The 17559-nt window shown below is 44.3% G+C and overlaps 2 protein-coding genes across 8 annotated transcripts in view; both read left to right on the forward strand.

Moving 5' to 3' along the window:
- The window catches only part of LOC115140172 (ras GTPase-activating-like protein IQGAP1), an 85319-nt gene extending 84050 nt beyond the window's left edge, over positions 1-1269 (forward strand). For all 7 annotated transcript variants that reach the window (XM_029678346.2, XM_029678347.2, XM_029678348.2 and 4 more), the window contains one exon: positions 426-1269. In XM_029678346.2, the coding sequence (XP_029534206.1) occupies positions 426-539 (114 nt within the window). In that variant the 3' untranslated portion in view covers positions 540-1269. The remainder of the gene's footprint in view (positions 1-425) is intronic.
- A 306-nt stretch (positions 1270-1575) lies between these two features.
- f2r (coagulation factor II (thrombin) receptor) lies at positions 1576-3782 on the forward strand. Its single transcript, XM_029678354.2, has 2 exons — positions 1576-1763; positions 2508-3782. The coding sequence occupies exons 1-2, from the start codon at positions 1694-1696 to the stop codon at positions 3692-3694; spliced, it is 1257 nt and encodes a 418-aa protein (XP_029534214.1). The 5' UTR covers positions 1576-1693; the 3' UTR covers positions 3695-3782.
- The last annotated feature ends 13777 nt before the right edge of the window (positions 3783-17559 follow it).

The raw sequence follows: 17559 nt of genomic DNA on the forward strand, positions 1-17559 counted from the left end.
TATCTCGGTCCCTGTCTGTCTATCTCGGTCCCTGTCTGTCTATCTCGGTCCCTGTCTGTCTATCTCGGTCCCTGTCTGTCTATCTCGGTCCCTGTCTGTCTATCTCGGTCCCTGTCTGTCTATCTCGGTCCCTGTCTGTCTATCTCGGTCCCTGTCTGTCTATCTCGGTCCCTGTCTGTCTATCTCGGTCCCTGTCTGTCTATCTCGGTCCCTGTCTGTCTATCTCGGTCCCTGTCTGTCTATCTCGGTCCCTGTCTGTCTATCTCGGTCCCGGTCTGTCTATCTCGGTCCCTGTCTGTCTATCTCGGTCCCTGTCTGTCTATCTCGGTCCCTGTCTGTCTATCTCGGTCCCTGTCTGTCTATCTCGGTCCCTGTCTGTCTATCTCGGTCCCTGTCTAACTTTCTCTGTTTCTGTCCCTGTCTAGGACCTGCTCCAACTTCAGTACGACGGAGTGGCAGTGATGAAGATGTTTGACAAGGCCAAAGTCAATGTCAACCTGCTCATCTTCCTCCTCAACAAGAAGTTCTATGGAAAATAAACCAAATATAGAGGAAGGGTAAAGATATGGAGGAGGACATGGGTGTGAAAGGATTGTATACCTTCTGACAAAGTATTGTTTGTTAAAGGAGCCATTGGGATAGGAAGTTTGAATGGTGTTATGTATGTCTGACTGAATATGATTTGGTTTCAATTTATAGCATGTCTATCCTCAGGCTCACATACACACATCCTCAGGCTGGTGAGCCACAAACACACACAAAGGGTTGTTGGTTTTATTTGATGCAGTTTTGATTGATCTTGTATTGTCATGTTATATCTGTTTCATTATTTTGTTTATGTTCAGTTTTCCACTGGGAGATTGTACATGGAATATATTTTTTTAAGGTATATTGTAATGAAATCTACATTTTATATGTAGAAGTTCTATAAAGACAACACTGTTATTGTCACTGAAAAATGAAGTATGTTTGCAACAAGATGTGTACAATGCACTACTGCCTAATAGACAGAATGGGAGTTTAGACAGTAGTACAATTCCTGTCCAGCTATATACAGTAGCCAGCATGGATTGTCTGGAAGTGGTTAATAATCAGTGTATTTTTAATCCACATACAGTACATTGGGAAGCTGTGCATCTTTTAAAGTCTATTAATTAACATGCATTTCTAGAGTTTCGCTGCTTTTTACACATAATGTACCGTCCAGTATACATTTAAATAATTTCTAATGTTTTAATGAGTTTAATAAAAATACAAATATATATATTATTTGCTTGGTCTTTGTTTTAAACACGAATACACTCTGACCTATATGAAATGTTGATGTTTAAAGGGATATTGCTTAATTGATCAAAGAAAGAATGGAGCATTATTCGTTTTTATAAGTGTCACCCCAAGATGAAAAAATATGCCCTGGTCCAAGATGGTTGTATACGTGACTGAATAGACACGTTTCAATTCCTGTCTGTATTAATTAATCACTCGAGAGTAGGCGAGGCTTTTTACGACCTCTTTTGTTGATGGAGTCAGACTTTTCAAAACCAATGTGTCTTTTGGTGCTACGCGCGGACTGTTCGAAGGCTTACGGCAGTTTCCCTCACAAAAAAAAATGTTTTGAGATATTTTCTTTGTCTTAAGTTTAACGAAACGTTTGCCTGTGAAATCAATTTAGGATAAGAGTGAATTTACAGTCATGGTTTATTGGATTGTTGCGACGTTGGCCCTTTTTGCTCTGCAAACTTCAGCATATGTGCCACACAATGGTAAGTCAAATGCCTTGATGTTTTTTCTGTCTTTATTTTCATAGATCAGTTAAACATTGAAATTATTATTGTTTTTTACATTATGAGGAGATATAGACCCTTCTGCTCTTTAGCAGCTTTACGAAGCATTTTGGGTTTTGAAATGTGCCCACTTGCATTGTTCATTGTCGAGGGTAAAAAAAAATTTTTTTTTTAAAGATGAACAAAAACAGCAGTTTCAATTAGTGAACATTTATTTTTAACCGCCATAAAAATGTTTATGAAAATTAAGATGGAAACTTAACGGGATTTGAAGACAATTGCGATGGAACACGTACGTATAGCTCAACATGAAAAGCTCTTTCAAACTTTGTGCACAATTTAGAAAAATGTGTTAGTATATTCAACATATTTACCCCCTGACTCAAACTGCCACTTATAGGCTAAATCCAGAGGTTTTCCAATGCCGTTTTTTTCATGCAGAAAGGGCGCATGGAAAGATGTGAAAATGAATTATGACAAACCTTTTGTGTTCAGCATGTTAATTATCCTCGACCCTGGTAGGACAGCATGCAGAGTAGACTATACTTACACTCGATTGTCTTTGCTGTGGCATGTTCGCTATAGGACCGCCACTTTACATGTTTACAGTGAGGTGTGCACACACCTTGCGGTTATGCTATATATCACCGTTCATTGGGCACTTTATAATGAAGAGCACATACTGTTATTTGTTACTCAGCTCCTGTTGTCTGTCTCTCTCAGACTCCAGACTCAACCTGAGGACGTTTGCAGGGATCTTCCTGTCGGTGACTGATGAGCCCATCGACTACATAGGGCTGGATGTACAGGAGGGTAGTGGCTCAGGGATGGGCCAGGAGCCAGTGAAGAAGCAGGAGCATGGCCATCACGGGCCTCGTCGCTCCACCAAGATTGTCATCTCTGAGGAGGCCCGCAGCTTCCTCCAGGGTCGCCTAGCAACGGCCTTCGTCCCCACAGTCTACACCCTGGTCTTCATTATCAGCGTCCCCCTCAACCTGATTGCCGTGGTGATGTTTGTGCGTCGTATCCGTCCGAGGAAGCCGGCGGTGATCTACATGCTGAACCTGGCCAGTGCCGACCTCCTCTTCGCCCTGCTGCTCCCCTTCAGGATCTCATACCATTTCCACGGTAACAACTGGGTTTATGGCCCCTTCATGTGTCGCCTGGTGACAGCAGCCTTCTACTGCAACATGTATTGCTCTGTCCTGCTCATGATGTGCATCAGCATCGACCGCTTCCTGGCGGTGGTCTACCCCATGGACTCCCTGACGTGGCGTAGTCCACAGACGGCCGCCGTGGTGTGTGGCGCCATGTGGCTGTTGGCCCTGGGAGGAGTGACCCCCCTCCTGCTCTCCAGACAGACCATCCACCTCCCGGATGTGGGCATCACTACCTGCCACGACGTGCAGGATGTAGACAAGCTCCGTGCCTACTACCTCTACTTCTTCCCCATTTACTCCTCCATCTTCTTCTTCATCCCTCTGGTGTTCACAGCTGTGTGCTACGTCCGTATTGTGCAGGCCCTGGCCGCGGCCAACGTGGAGAACCGCTCCAGGAAGTCTCGTGCGGTGGTGATGGCAGTGACAGTGCTGGTGGTGTTTGTGGCCTGCTTCACCCCCACCAATGTCATCCTCCTGGTGCACTACCTCAAGCTGGCCCATGGACGCAGTGACAGCTCCTACCAGGCCTACCTGCTCTCCATGTGTGTGGGCAGCATTAGCTGCTGCCTGGACCCGCTCATCTACTACTTTGGTTCGTCCCAGTGCCAGAGACAGGTGGCAGCTCTGCTGGGCTGCAGACAGGCTGGGCCAGGAGCAGAGCTAAGCTCTCAGACAGGCAGTACCAGGACCAGCAGACTGGAGAGCATTCAGAGCACTGTGGGCAGTCATTACAGGAAGCTCATGGCCTGACGCCTTAGGACTGCGAATTCGAACAGACTCTAGGGCTGCATCTCGATAGTCTAGAGCAGGGCTTCTTATGTGTCGTAACCCAAAGTGGGCCCTGGGCATGTGAGAGGTAGGTCGCTAGTTATGATCTGCATCTATAATCACTCGGGATGTCAAACTAAAACATTTCATAGAGTTCATCGCAGAATTTGGTGTGATTAATTGTGATAAATCGCAAAATCTGAATGATCTAAAATTGAGCTGTAATTTACCATTGCTTTTAATACAAAAAGCATTACAAGAATATTGACAACTTGATTTTGTCCAAAGTAACGTTAAGCAAAATCCATTAAATTGATAAAGCACACTATCTTTAACCTCAATGTCAACTTGTTTTGACATTGCATTGTTGTTTTTAGCAGTATAGATGATGTATTTTGGTTGCCTGACGACTCAAACTGAATTATTCCGCTGCTCTATGTTCAACTACATACTTCAGTCTTACGCCATCGTTGAAGTCGTTTGTGGTGACGTCAAAATGAGGGGTGTTGTACAAAATAAAGTCATCAGTTCGTCTCTAACCAATCAGAGTATCAAAGCCAATGACACATTTTCTACATGCCGCTAATTCCCACGTGTTCTTGCTCTCGCCCAACGTAACTGATTAACTCTGACAGCCCTAGTAATCACACACTATTTCTTATTCATGTGGGTCTTTGGAGGATGATTTGGGTCACTAGAGGACGGTCAATTTCTAATTTGGATCTCGAGCTGAAAACGTTATAACGTTATACGTTATATAGATGAAGGCAACATATGGATGCCTGCCAGGCATTTTCGCTCACCTGTCCAGTACCTTTAGAACAATGCAGATGAAAGTAAGGAGACAAGGAGAGGACTCCACATAAGAGTATTGAGATGCAGCCACTGTTTACCCTGTCCACCTTGTCAAGTGAGGGAGCTTGAATTTATTGCACTTCTCTTTTTGATTGTCTTGTTTTTTCATAGTTTGCGTTAAGTCAAGAGCCATATTTTAATGCCAGTCTACTGATATTTACTCGTCTATAAATGCTTTGTTACTGCAGATACTGTATATTGAGTAATGCTTAAGGCAAAATTCTGGAAACATTCAATAAATTCCCAGGTTTTCCAGAAATCCTGGTTGGAGGGATCCGGGAATCCTCCAACTAGGATTTTGGGAAAACCATAGAATTTATTGAATGTTCACGTAATTTTGTAACCTTAGTAAATAATACTGTTTAGTGTGCACTCTATACATATACAGTGTGTTGGGAAAGTAATCAGACCCCTTGACCTTTTCCATATTTTGTTATGTTCAGAATGATTCTAAAATGGATTTTCCTCATCAATCTACACCCAATAACCCACAATGACAAATCAAAAACAGGGTTTTCTATTTTGTTTTTGTAAATGTATTAAAAATTAAAAACATACCTTATTTACATATTCAGACCGTTTGCTATTTGACTTGAAATTGAGCTGTTGCATCCTGTTTCCATTGAGTATCCTTGAAGTTTCTACAACTTGATTGGAGTCCAACTGTGGTAAATTTAATTGATTGGACATGATTTGGAAAGGCATACACCTGTCTATATAAGGTCACACAGTTGACATTGATGTTGAGGAAATTGTCCGTAGAGTGCAGAGACTGGATTGTCACGAGGCACCGATCTGGGGAAGAGTATCAAAACATTTCTGAGGTAATGAAGTTCCCCAAGAACACAGTGGCCTCCATCGTTCTTAAATGGAAGAAGTTTGGAACCACCAAAACTCTTCCTAGAGCTGGTCGCCTGGCCAAACTGAGCAATCGGGGGAGAAGAACCCAGATGCAGCACTCCACCTATCAGGCCTTTATGATAGAGTGGCCAGATGGAAGCACTCCTCAGTAAAAGGCACATGACAGCCCACTTGGAGTTTGACAAAAGGCACCTCAAGGACCATGAGGAACAAGATTCTCTGGTCTGATGAAACCAAGATTGAATGCCAAGCGTCATGTCTGGAGGAAACCTGGCATCATCCCTACAGTGAAGCATGGGGTGGGAGCATCATGCTGTGGGGATGTTTTTCAGCGTCAGGGACTGGGAGACTTGTGAGGATCGAGGGAAAGATGAACAGAGCAAAGTACAGAGAGATCCTTAATTAAAACCTGCTCCAGAGAGCTCAGGACCTCAGACTGGGGAAAAGGTTAATCTTACAACAGGACAACGACCCTGAACACACAGCCAAGACAACGCAGGATTGGCTTCGGGACATGTCTCTGAATGTTCTTGAGTGACCCAGCCAGAGCCCGGACTTGAACCAGATCGAACATCTCTGGAGAGACCTGAAAATAGCTCCCCATCCAACCTGACATAGCTTGAGAGGATCTGCAGAGAAGAATGGGAGGTGTGCCAAGCTTGTAGCGTCATACCCAAGAAGACTTGAGGCTGTAATCGCTGCCAAAGGTGCTTCAACAAAGTACAGAGTAAAGGGTCAGAATACTTATGTATTTAGTTCATGACAATGTACAGGTAACACATGAGTAAATGGGGGATATAAAGTATATTGAAGCAGGTGCTTCCACACAGGTGTGGTTCCTGAGTTAAGTAAGCAATTAATATTCATTCATGCTTAGCGTCATATATATATATAAAATATTGGGCATACCATTATTTTGGCTACCATGGCTATGCCCCCATCCAGAGCACGAGTGGTCACTGAATGGTTTGATGAGCATGAAAATGATGTAAACCATATGCCTTTGCGGTCTCAGTCACCAGATCTCAACCCAATTGAACACTTAAGGGAGATTCTGGAGAGTGTAAATAGGCAAGTGGATAAAGTCCCTATTATTGAGCAGCTAAATGATTTCATCATTAAGATGTAGAGCACTAGTCTGGTTGCCAAATCTGTTTCTGCTTCAGCCAACTCGCTCCTTTGTTAAAGTCCTATTTGGCATAACGCCAGAGGGGGGTGTTGGCTAAAGCACAGACAGATCTGGCGAGCAGGCTTGTAGAGCACGGGTCACTTACTGTGGAGGTGGTGCCGGAGATGGTAGCATTTGTTGCACCGACAACGCATTTGCCATCACTGATAGATATTTAGGAAAACTTGTTAGCATAAAGTAGGTGCCAACCTGAGATATTCTCTTTGCTTTCCGAGAAAGGTGAAATTAAATGTCTACCATTGCAGATACTTTCCTAATATTTTTTAACGCCCAATGACATTCGTTACAGTCCACATTCATATCCACAACCTAACCAGACTTACATGCGGTCTCCCCAACGTAGTGTGACTACTTGATGGTCAGATGTAGCCGACAGGTCAATCCAGGAGCTTTTCAGAGTCCCCAAAGCTTTTTGGAAGACTGAATGATCTGCAGACCCCATCACATACACCCATTTGCCATAGATCTACCAGTCACAGACAAGGAAAAACCCTTGAGTTTCAAACCATCTTCATTGCAGTATCCTTAACCTAACTTGGACCATTTGAAGTTGAAAAAAACAACAAAAGGTACACTCTTAGAATAAAGAGTTCTTCTGGTGTCCCCATAGGAGAACCCTTTTGGTTACATGTAGAACCCTCTATGGAAAGGGTTCAACATGTAACCAAAAAGGGTTCTTCAAAGGGTTCTCCTATGGGGACAGCCGAAGAACTCTTTAAGGTTCTAGATAGCACATTTTTTTTCTAAGTGTAGAGTAGTACAGATGTATGATCTTAATTTGATCACTCTTTTGTTGCTGAGAATATTCCTACGCTGCAGGAAATGCAAATTACCTTTGCGATTTACATAAATTAACTGAAAACCCGCACTAACACACAGTTATTTTAACAGTATTGCACTTTTCATGTAGGCTACTTTTGGCCAGCTAATAGCCAAACCACTGATCAAGCAACATTATGGACTAGATGTTCGAATCCTTTTGCTGCAGGATTTTCTTGCTATGACAATACTGGCAAAATTAAGATCCTAAATCTGTATGTATACTGCACAGCATCTGTCACTGTCCCAAAATAAATAATCACACATTCATTTGCCACAAATAGCTCTTATTTGTAAAATAAATGGCTGTGTCTCAAAATGACACCTTCCCCAGAGTCTTTGGCTCTGGCCAAAGTAGGTTTTCTGGATAGGGAGTAGAGTGTCATCTGCGACGTAGTCATTAAGTCTAAAGATCATGTTTGTACTATGATCACAACTTACCTCAGTATGGTCCTCCAGTACCAGGGGTTTGACCAGTTCTTTACAGAGCGGTGCAGATGCAGCATTCAGAGAAGCTAGAGCTAGGAGAGATACGACTAGCTGGACAGACATAGTGAAAGATGAGAGAGATGGAGCAGAGACACGTGAGACGATAGTACAGTACAGCCAGAGCAGGACACCTCTACTTCTGGAGCATGTGCTTCACAGAGGCTTAGACAAAACACTGTTTCATAAGGGGCTATGTGGAGGAGGAAGAGGAGGGGAGGTTTTCAACAGGCTTCAATGCTTGAATGGATAAGTGAAGGCCTAAATCAGCATTCATATCCAGACTTTTCTTATATAACTCTGAATGGTTGTCCCCTCCCTGACTGAGTGGACACCATCTATTAGCTAGGGACCAGAACACTAAATAGAAACTTCTGTATGGGAATACTGCCCTTGAATTAATTCAAACAGACAGCCTGGAAACCAGCTAAATGATGACGACCACAGTCTGGTGAGGTAGCTTTTTACAACAAGTTAAATAATTAATCAAATGATCAATAGGGTGGAGAGTGTCTGGATTGGAATAGAACTACGGTAAAACAATGTTGCAGTATGAAGAGGGAGGAAGCCCTTGGTTTGGTGTATGTGCACATGGATTTATTTGCACATGAGGCCTACACTTTCTCATGGGTCACCTGGCAACCAACTGCCTTGGTCCCAAAACAAAATAGCTTTTCTTTGGACTGTTTTGTTGTGCCCTTTTGTCTCATTTGGCATAAAGATGTAACAATGTGCTGACCCTTAGGAACCAATAAATTAATTCAGGGTGAGGGCTACATGGAAGCTGAAACAGGTAGCAATTTAAATAGATTGTAATGAAAGATTCCCCAGAAGATGTGTCTGAAATAGCCAAATCCACTCATTTGAAGGGGCATCAACATACTTTTGTATATATAGTGTATATATTTATACTCCGGACATTGCTCGTCCTAATATTTCTTAATTCCAATCTTTTACTTTTAGATTTTTTTCTAATCAAATTGTATTTGTCACATGCGTCAAATATAACAGGTAGACCGTAAAGTGAAATGCTTACTTACAAGCCCCTAACCAACAATGCAGTTTAAAAAATATGAATAAGAAATAAAAGTAACAAGTAGTTAAAGAGCAGCAGTAAAAAACCAATAGTGAGACTAAATACAGGGGGTACCGGTACAGAGTCAATGTGCAGGGGGCACCGGTTAGTCGAGGTAATTGAGGTAATATGTACATGTAGGTAGAGTTATTAAAGTGACTATGCATAGATAATAACAGAGAGCAGTGGCGTAAAAGAGGGGGGCAATGCAAATACTCTGGGTAGCCATTTGATTAGGTGTTCAGGAGTCTTTTGGCTTGGGGGTAGAAGCTGTTTAGAAGCCTCTTGGACATAGACTTGGCGCTCAGGTACCGCTTGCCGTGCGGTAGCAGAGAGAACAGTCTTTGACAATGTTTAGTGCCTTCCTCTGACACCGCCTGATATAGAGGTCCTGGATGGCAGGACGCTTGGCCCCAGTGATGTTCTTGGCTGTACGCACTACCCTCTGTAGTGCCTTGTGGTCGGAGGCCAAGCAGTTGCAATACCAGGCAGTGATGCAACCCGTTAGGATGCTCTCGATGGATGCTCTCGATGGTGTGGCTATTCCCCCTCAGTCTCCTGAGGGGGAATAGGGGGTATAGGTTGTGCTCTCTTCACGACTGTCTTGGTGTGCTTGGACCACGTTAGTTTGTTGTTGATGTGAACGTCAAGGAACTTGAAGCTCTAAACCTGCTCCACTACAGCCCCGTCGATGAGAATGGGGGCGTGCTCAGTCCTCCTTTTCCTGTAGTCCACAATCATCTCCTTGGTCTTGATCACGTTGAGGGAGAGGTTGTTGTCCTGGCACCACACGGCCAGGTCTCTGACCTCCTTCCTATAGGCTGTCTCATTGTTGGTGATCAGGCCTACCACTGTTGTGTCATCAGCAAACTTAATGATGGTGTTGGAGTCGTGCCTGGCCGTGCAGTCATGAGTGAACAGGGAGTACAGGAGGGGACTGAGCACGCACCCCTGAGGGGCCTCTGTGTTGAGGATCCGCGTGGCAGATGTGTTGTTACCTACCCTTACCACCTGGGGTCGGCCCGTCAGGGAGTCCAGGATCCAGTTGCAGAGTTAGGGCGGTACGCAAATTGGAGTGGGTCTAGGGTTTCTGGGATAATGGTGTTGATGTGAGCCATGACCAGCCTTTCAAAGCACTTCATGGCTACAGATGTGAGTACTACAGGTCGGTAGTCATTTAGGACAGGTTACCTGAGTGTTCTTGGGCACAGTATCTGCTTAAAACATGTTGGTATTACAGACTCAGACAGGGAGAGGTTGAAAATGTCAGTGAAGACACTTGCCAGTTGGTCAGTGCATGCTCGCAGTACACGTCCTGTTAATCCGTTTGGCCATGCGGCCTTGTGAATGTTGACCTGTTTAAAGATCTTACTCAAATCGGTTGTGGAGAGCGTGGTCACACAGTCATCCGGAACAGCTGGTGATCTCATGCATGTTTCAGTGTTACTTGCCTCGAAGCGAGCATAGAAGTACTTTAGCTCATCTGGTAGGCTCATGTCACTGGGCAGCTCTCATCTTTGCTTCCCTATGTAGTCTGTAATGGTTTGCAAGCTCTGCCACATCCGACGAGCATCGGAGCCGGTGTAGTACGATTCAGTCTTAGTCCAGTATTGACACTGCCTGTTTGATGTTTCGTTGGAGGGCATAGCGGGATTTCTTATAAGCCTCCGGGTTAGAGTCCCGCTCCTTGAAAGCGGCAGCTCTAGCCTTTAGATCAGTGCAGATGTTGCGTGTAATCCATAGCTTCTGGTTGGGTTATGTACGTACGGTCACTGTGGGGATGACCTTATTGAGGAAGCCAATGACTGATGTGGTGTACTCCTCAATGCCATAGGAAGAATCCGGGAACATATTCCAGTCTGTGCTAGCAAAGCAGTCCTGTAGCTTAGCATCTGCTTCATCTGACCACTTTTTTATTGACCGAATCACTTATGCTTCATGCTTAAATTTTTGCTTGTAAGCAGGAATCAGGAGGGTAGAATTATGGTCAGATTTGACAAATGGAGGGCGAGGGTGTATTGTTACATATTACTGCACTGTTGGAGCTAGGAACACAAGCACTTTGATACACCTGCAATACCATCTGATAAATACACTACCGTTCAAAGGTTTGGGGGTCACTTAAAAATGTCCTTCACAATTCCTGACATTTAATCCTAGTAAAAATTCCCTGTCTTAGTTCCGTTAGGATCACCCCTTTATTTTAAGAATGTGAAATGTAAGAATAATAGTAGAGAGAGAGTGAAATAATTTCAGCTTTTATTTCTTTCATCACATTCCCAGTGGGTCAGAAGTTTACATACACTCAATTAGTATTTGGTAGCATTGCCTTTATATTTTTTTACTTGGGTCAAACATTTCGAGTAGCCTTCCACAAGCTTCCCACAATACGTTGGGTGAATTTTGGCCCATTCATCCTGACAGATCTGGTGTAAATGTGTCAGGTTTGTAGGCCTCCTTGCTTGCACATGCTTTTTCAGTTCTGCCCACGAATTTTCTATAGGATTGAGGTCAGAGCTTTGTGATGGCCACTCCAATACCTTGACTTTGTTGTCCTTCAGCCATTTTGCCACAACTTTGGAAGTATGCTTGGGGTCATTGTCCATTTGGAAGATCCATTTGCGACCAAGCTTTAACTTCTTGACTGATGTCTTGAGATGTTGCTTCAATATATCCACATAATTTTCCTACCTCATGATGCCATCTATTTTGTGAAGTGCACAAATCCCTCCTGCAGCAAAGCACCCTCACAACATGATGCTGTCACCGTCGTGCTTCACGGTTGGGATAGTGTTCTTCAGCTTCCAAGCCTCCCCCTTTTTCCTCCAAACATAACGATGGTCATTATGACTAAACAGTTCTATTATTGTTTCATCAGACCAGAGGACATTTCTCCAAAAAGTACGATCTTTGTCCCCACGTGCGTTGCAAACTGTAGTCTGGCTTTTTTATGGCAGTTTTGGAGCAGTGGCTTCTTCCTTGCTGAGCGGCTTTTCGGGTTATGTCGCTATAGGACTCGTTTTAATGAGGATATAGATACTGTTGTACCTGTTTCCTCCAGCACCTCCTTTGCTGTTGTTCTGGGATTGATTTGCACTTTTCGCACCAAAGTAGGTTCATCTCTAGGAGACAGAACGCGTCTCCTTCCTGAGCGGTATGACGGCTGCATGGTCCCATGGTGTTTATACTGGCGTACTAGTGTTTGTACAGATGAACGTGGTACCTTCAGGCATTTGGAAATTGCTCCCAAGGATGAACCGGACTTGTGGAGATCTACAATTATTTTTCTGAGGTCTTGGCTGATTTCTTTTGATTTTCCCATGATGTCAAGCAAAAAGGCACTGAGTTTGAAGGTAGGCCTTGAAATACATCCACAGGTACACCTCCAATTGACTCAAATTATGTTAATTAGCTTATCAGAAGCTTCTGAAGCCATGACATCATTTTCTGGAATTTTCCAAGCTGTTTAAAGGCACAGTCAACTTAGTGTATGTAAACTTCTGACCCACTGGAATTGTGATACAGTGAAATAATCTATAAACAATTGTTGGAAAAATTACTTGTGTCATGCACAAAGTAGATGTCCTAACCGACTTGCCAAAACTATAGTTTGTTAACAAGAAATTTGTAAACTTCCGACTTCAACTGTACATAGGCTTACAGAGGCCCATTATCAGCAACCATCACTTCTGTGTTCCAATGGCACGTTGTGTTAGCTAATCCAATTTCATCATTTTCATTGGCTAATTGATTGTTAGAAAACCCTTTTGCAATTATGTTAGCACAGCTGAAAACTGTTGTGCCGATTAGAGGCAATAAAACTGGCCTTCTTTAGACTAGTTGAGCATCAGCATTTGTGGGTTCGATTACAGGATCAAAATGCCAGAAATTCGTCAGTCTATTCTTGTTCTGAGAAATGAAGGCTATTCCATGCAAGAAATTGTCATGAAACTGAAGATCTCGTACAACACAGTGTACTACTTCCTTCACAGAACAGAGCAAACTGGCTCTAACCAGAATAGAAAGGGGAGTGGGAGGCCCCGGTGAACAACTGAGCAAGGGGACAATTATGTTAGTGTCTAGTTTGAGAAAGACACCTCACAAATCCTCAACTGGCAGCTTCATTAAATAGTACCCTCAAAACACCAGTCTCAATGTCAACAGTGAAGAGGCGACTCCAGGATGCTGGCCTTGACAGAGTTCCTCTGTCCAGTGTCTCTGTTCTTTTTCCCCATCTTTTCTTTTTATTGGCATGTCTGAGATATGGCTTTTTCTTTGCAACTTTCCCTAGAAGCAAAGATCTCGAGAGCCCTTGGTTCTCTATGGTGTTTAGATCAGAGGGTGACTAGGGGGGTGTTCTAGTCTTTTCATTTCTATGTTGGTGCTCTTAGTATGGTTCCCAATTATAGGCAGCTGATGTTCATTGTCTCTAATTGGGGATCATATTTAGGAAGCCCTTTCTCCCACCTGCTTTGTGGGATATTGTTTTGTGCATGTGCATGTTGCACCACTGATGTCACAATTCGTTGTTTGTTTATTGTTTTGTTTGGAAGTTTCCCTTTATTTAAAGATGTGGAACTTTAATCACCTTGGTCCGTCCATTTTCACGAGCGTGACAGAATATCCCACCAAGCAAGGACCAAGCAGCGTGTTCATGAGGTAAAGGAGTTTTGGACATGGGAGGAAATCATGGGGGGATGCGAGACCCTTCCTTGGCGGGAGTCGTAGAGGACTCAGGAAGGACAGCGACGACGCCGGGGACCGCAGCCACAGAAACACCAAGATTATTTTTTTTTGGGGGGGGGGGCACATGGAGCTGGCGGCTGAGCAGAGGGAAGAGCCAGAGACCGTCAAGGAGGCGATGGAGAAGTTGAGAGAGGAGAGAGATGTTGGTCAAGTGTGTTCTGCTCAACATTCGACCTGAGGAGCGTGTCATCAGTCCGGTGCAACTTGCGCCGATGCCCAGTCCAGGCACGGTGTCCAGTCCCGCTCCAAGGCCGGAGCCTTCCTCTGCACTGGTGTCCAGGCACAGCGTTCAGTCCCGCTCCATGGCAAGAGCCTTCCTCTGCGCCGGTTTCCAGTCCAGGCAAGGCATCCAGTCCCGCCCCAAGGCCGGAGCCTTCCTCTGCGCCGGTGCCCAGTCCAGGCAAGGCATCCAGTCCCGCCCCAAGGCCGGAGCCTTCCTCTGCGCCGGTGCCCAGTCCTGCTCCATGGCAGGAGCCTTCCTCTGCGCCGGTGCCCAGTCCCGCTCCAAGGCCGGAGCCTTCCTCTGCGCCGGTGCCCAGTCCAGGCACGGCATCCAGTCCCGCCCCAAGGCCGGAGCCTTCCTCTGCGCCGGTGCCCAGTCCAGGCACGGCATCCAGTCCCGCCCCAAGGCCGGAGCCTTCCTCTGCGCCGGTGCTCAGTCCAGGCACGGCATCCAACCCAGCTCCATGGTCGGAGCCCTCTGCACCGGTGCCCAGTCCACGCACGGCATCCAGTTCCGCCCCAAGGCCGGAGCCTCCCTCTGCGCCGGTGCCCAGTCCAGGCACGGCATCCAGTCCCGCCCCAAGGCCGGAGCCTTCCTCTGCGCCGGTGCCCAGTCCAGGCACGGCATCCAACCCAGCTCCATGGCCGGAGCTCTCCTCTGCGCCGATGCCCAGTCCAGGCACGGCGTTCAGCTCGGCGGCGTGGTCTGGGCGGGGGCTATGACCCGCACCGGAGCCGCCACTGACACTAGTCACCCCCCTACCCTCCCCATTTGATTTCAGGTTTTGCGGCCAGGGTCCGCAAAACTAATCGACTAATCTGTACCCCCGCACACTGACTCGGTACCCCCTGTATATAGCCTCATTATTGTTATTTTATTGTGTAACTTTTTTTAGAATTTCTGACTCTTCATGAACTGCACTGTTGGATAAGGGCTTGTAAGTAAGCAATTCATGGTAAGGTCTACACTTGTTTTCGGTGCATGTGACAAAGTTTGATTTGATTAATACACCCAGTCACTACAAAGATATAGGCGTCCTTCCCAACTCATTTGCTGGAATGGAAAGAAAACGCTCAGGAATTTCACCACGAGGCCAGTGGTAAATTTAAAACAGTTACAAAGTTGAATGGTTACTCCACAATATTAACCTAAATGACAGAGTGAAAAGAAGGAAGCTTGTACACAATACAAATATTCCTGAACATGCATCCTGTTTGAGATAAGGCACTAATGTAAAACTGCAAAAAAATTGGTGAATAAATTAACTTTATGTCCTGAAAACAAAATGTTATGTTTGGGGAAAATCCAACACATCACTGAGTACTGCTCTCCATATTTTCAAGCATGGTGGTGGCTGCATCATGTTATGGGTGTGCTTGTCATCAGCAAGGACTATGGAGGTTTTTAGGATTTAAAAAACAGAGTAGAACTAAGCACAGGTAAAATCCTAGAGCAAATCTGGGTCAGTCTGCTTTTCCAACAGACACTGGGAGACAAATTCACCTTTCAGCAGGACAATAACCTGAAACACAAGGCCAAATATACAATGGAGTTGTTTTCCAAGATGATGTTGAATGTTCCTGAGTGGCCTAGTTACAGTTTTGACTTAAATTGTCTTGAAAATCTATGGCAAGACTTGAAAATGTCTGTCTAGCAATGTTCAACAAACAACTTGACAAAGCTTGAAGAAATGTTTAAAATAATAATGTGAAAGTATTGTACAATCTAGGTGTGCATAGCTCTTAGACTTACCAAAGGTGATTCTAACATGTATTGACTCAGGGGTGTGGATACCTATGTCATTTCATTTTCCATAAATTTGCAAACATTTCTAAAACATGTTTTCACTTCGTTATTATGGGGTATTGTGTGTAGATATTTAATCTATTTTTAATTCAGGCTGTCACACAACAAAATGTGGAATAAGTCCAGGGCTATGAATACTTTCTGAAGGCACTGTACATGTTGGATACACGTCTCCAACTAAACCAAAAATAAAAGTTCAAGAATAGGATTAAGCCAGTGGCTCAGATGAAACTATCCAAGCATTAGATATCCTTTAAATTGTAATATTTGTCTGCGTTGTCAACCAAACACAATTCAATAATACTTTTGTAATACAGGAAATAGTCTAAAGTTAAGGCTATTTTACAAACTAATGTAACAGTATTTATTCACCCTTAAAATAAGTAACACATCCATGACCACATTTTACAGGTCTGTGCAGGTCTTCACAATTTCTATAATAATCTGCACACAATCATGAACAGCATTGATCACTTGCACTATGTACTTTTAATGTAATCTCAACAGCAATCCATGTCATTTGGTTGTTCGATTAGATGAAGCAATGGGAAACACATTAAGTTGTTGTATAAATACAAAATATCTGACATATACTGAACAAAAATATAAACGCAACATGCAACAATTTCAAAGATTTTACTGAGTTATAGTTCATATAAGGAAATTAGTCAATTGAAATGCATTCATTAGGCTCTAATCTATGTATTTCACATGACTGGAAATACAGATATGTGTAAGGACAAACGCTGGGAGACGAGATGCAAGTACAGGGCGTGAACATTTAATAAACAACGGACATGAAACAGAACACGGACAGCGTCTGGACAGAGGAAACAAAACGACAATGCTGACTTTGGGATCTAGAGGGGGAAATCAACAAAGTGAAGGAGTCCAGGTGATTCCAATGAAGAGCTGATGTGCGTAATGATAGTGACAGGTGTGCGTAATGATGGGCCGCCTGGCGCCCTCGAGCGCCAGAGAGATATGCATCTGGTCACAGAAACTGTACCTTAAAGTTAAGGGCGTGGATCAGAAAACCAGTCAGTATCTTGTGTGACCACCATTTGCAGAACGACATCTCCATCGCATAGAGTTGATCAGGCTGTTGATTGTGGCCTGTGGAATGTTGTTCCACTCCTCTTCAATGGCTGTGCAAAGTTGGATATTGGCGGGAACTGGAACACGCTGTCATACATGTCAATCCAGAGCATCCCAAACATGCTCAAACAGTGACGTTTGGTGAGCATGCAAGTCATGGAAGAACTGGGACAATTTCAGCTTCCAGGAATTGTGTACAGATCCTTGCGACATGGGGCCGTGCATTATCATGCAGAAACATGAGGTGATGGCGGCGGATGAATGGCATGACAATGGGCCTCAGGATCTCGTCACGGTATCTCTGTGCATTCAAATTGCCATCGATAAAATGCAATTGTGTTCATTGTCCATAGCTTATGCCTTATATGCCATACCATAACCCCACCACCATGGGGCACTCTGTTTACAGTGCAAATTTCTCAAAGCCATACACATGTTCTGCGGTTGTGAGGCTCGTTGGACATACTACTAAATTAATTAAAACAACGTTGGAGGAGGCTTGTGGTAGAGATATTAACATTCAATTCTCTGGCAACAGCTCTGGTGGACACTCCTGCAGTCAGCACTTGAAACATCTGTGGCAATGTTGTGTGACAAAACTGCACATTTTAGTGGCCTATTGTCCCCAGCACAAGGTGCACCTGTGTAATGATCATGCTGTTTAATCAGCTTCTTGATATGCCACACCT

Source organism: Oncorhynchus nerka, linkage group LG13, assembly GCF_034236695.1.
Source record: "Oncorhynchus nerka isolate Pitt River linkage group LG13, Oner_Uvic_2.0, whole genome shotgun sequence".
In the NCBI taxonomy this organism is placed as follows: domain Eukaryota; kingdom Metazoa; phylum Chordata; class Actinopteri; order Salmoniformes; family Salmonidae; genus Oncorhynchus; species Oncorhynchus nerka.

Coding starts and splice junctions, on each gene's coding strand:
- f2r (XM_029678354.2), top strand. CDS start 1,694: ATGGTTTATTGGATTGTTGCGACGTTGGCCCTTTTTGCTCTGCAAACT. Junction 1,764..2,507: donor AGCATATGTGCCACACAATG/GTAAGTCAAATG, acceptor TGTCTCTCTCAG/ACTCCAGACTCAACCTGAGG.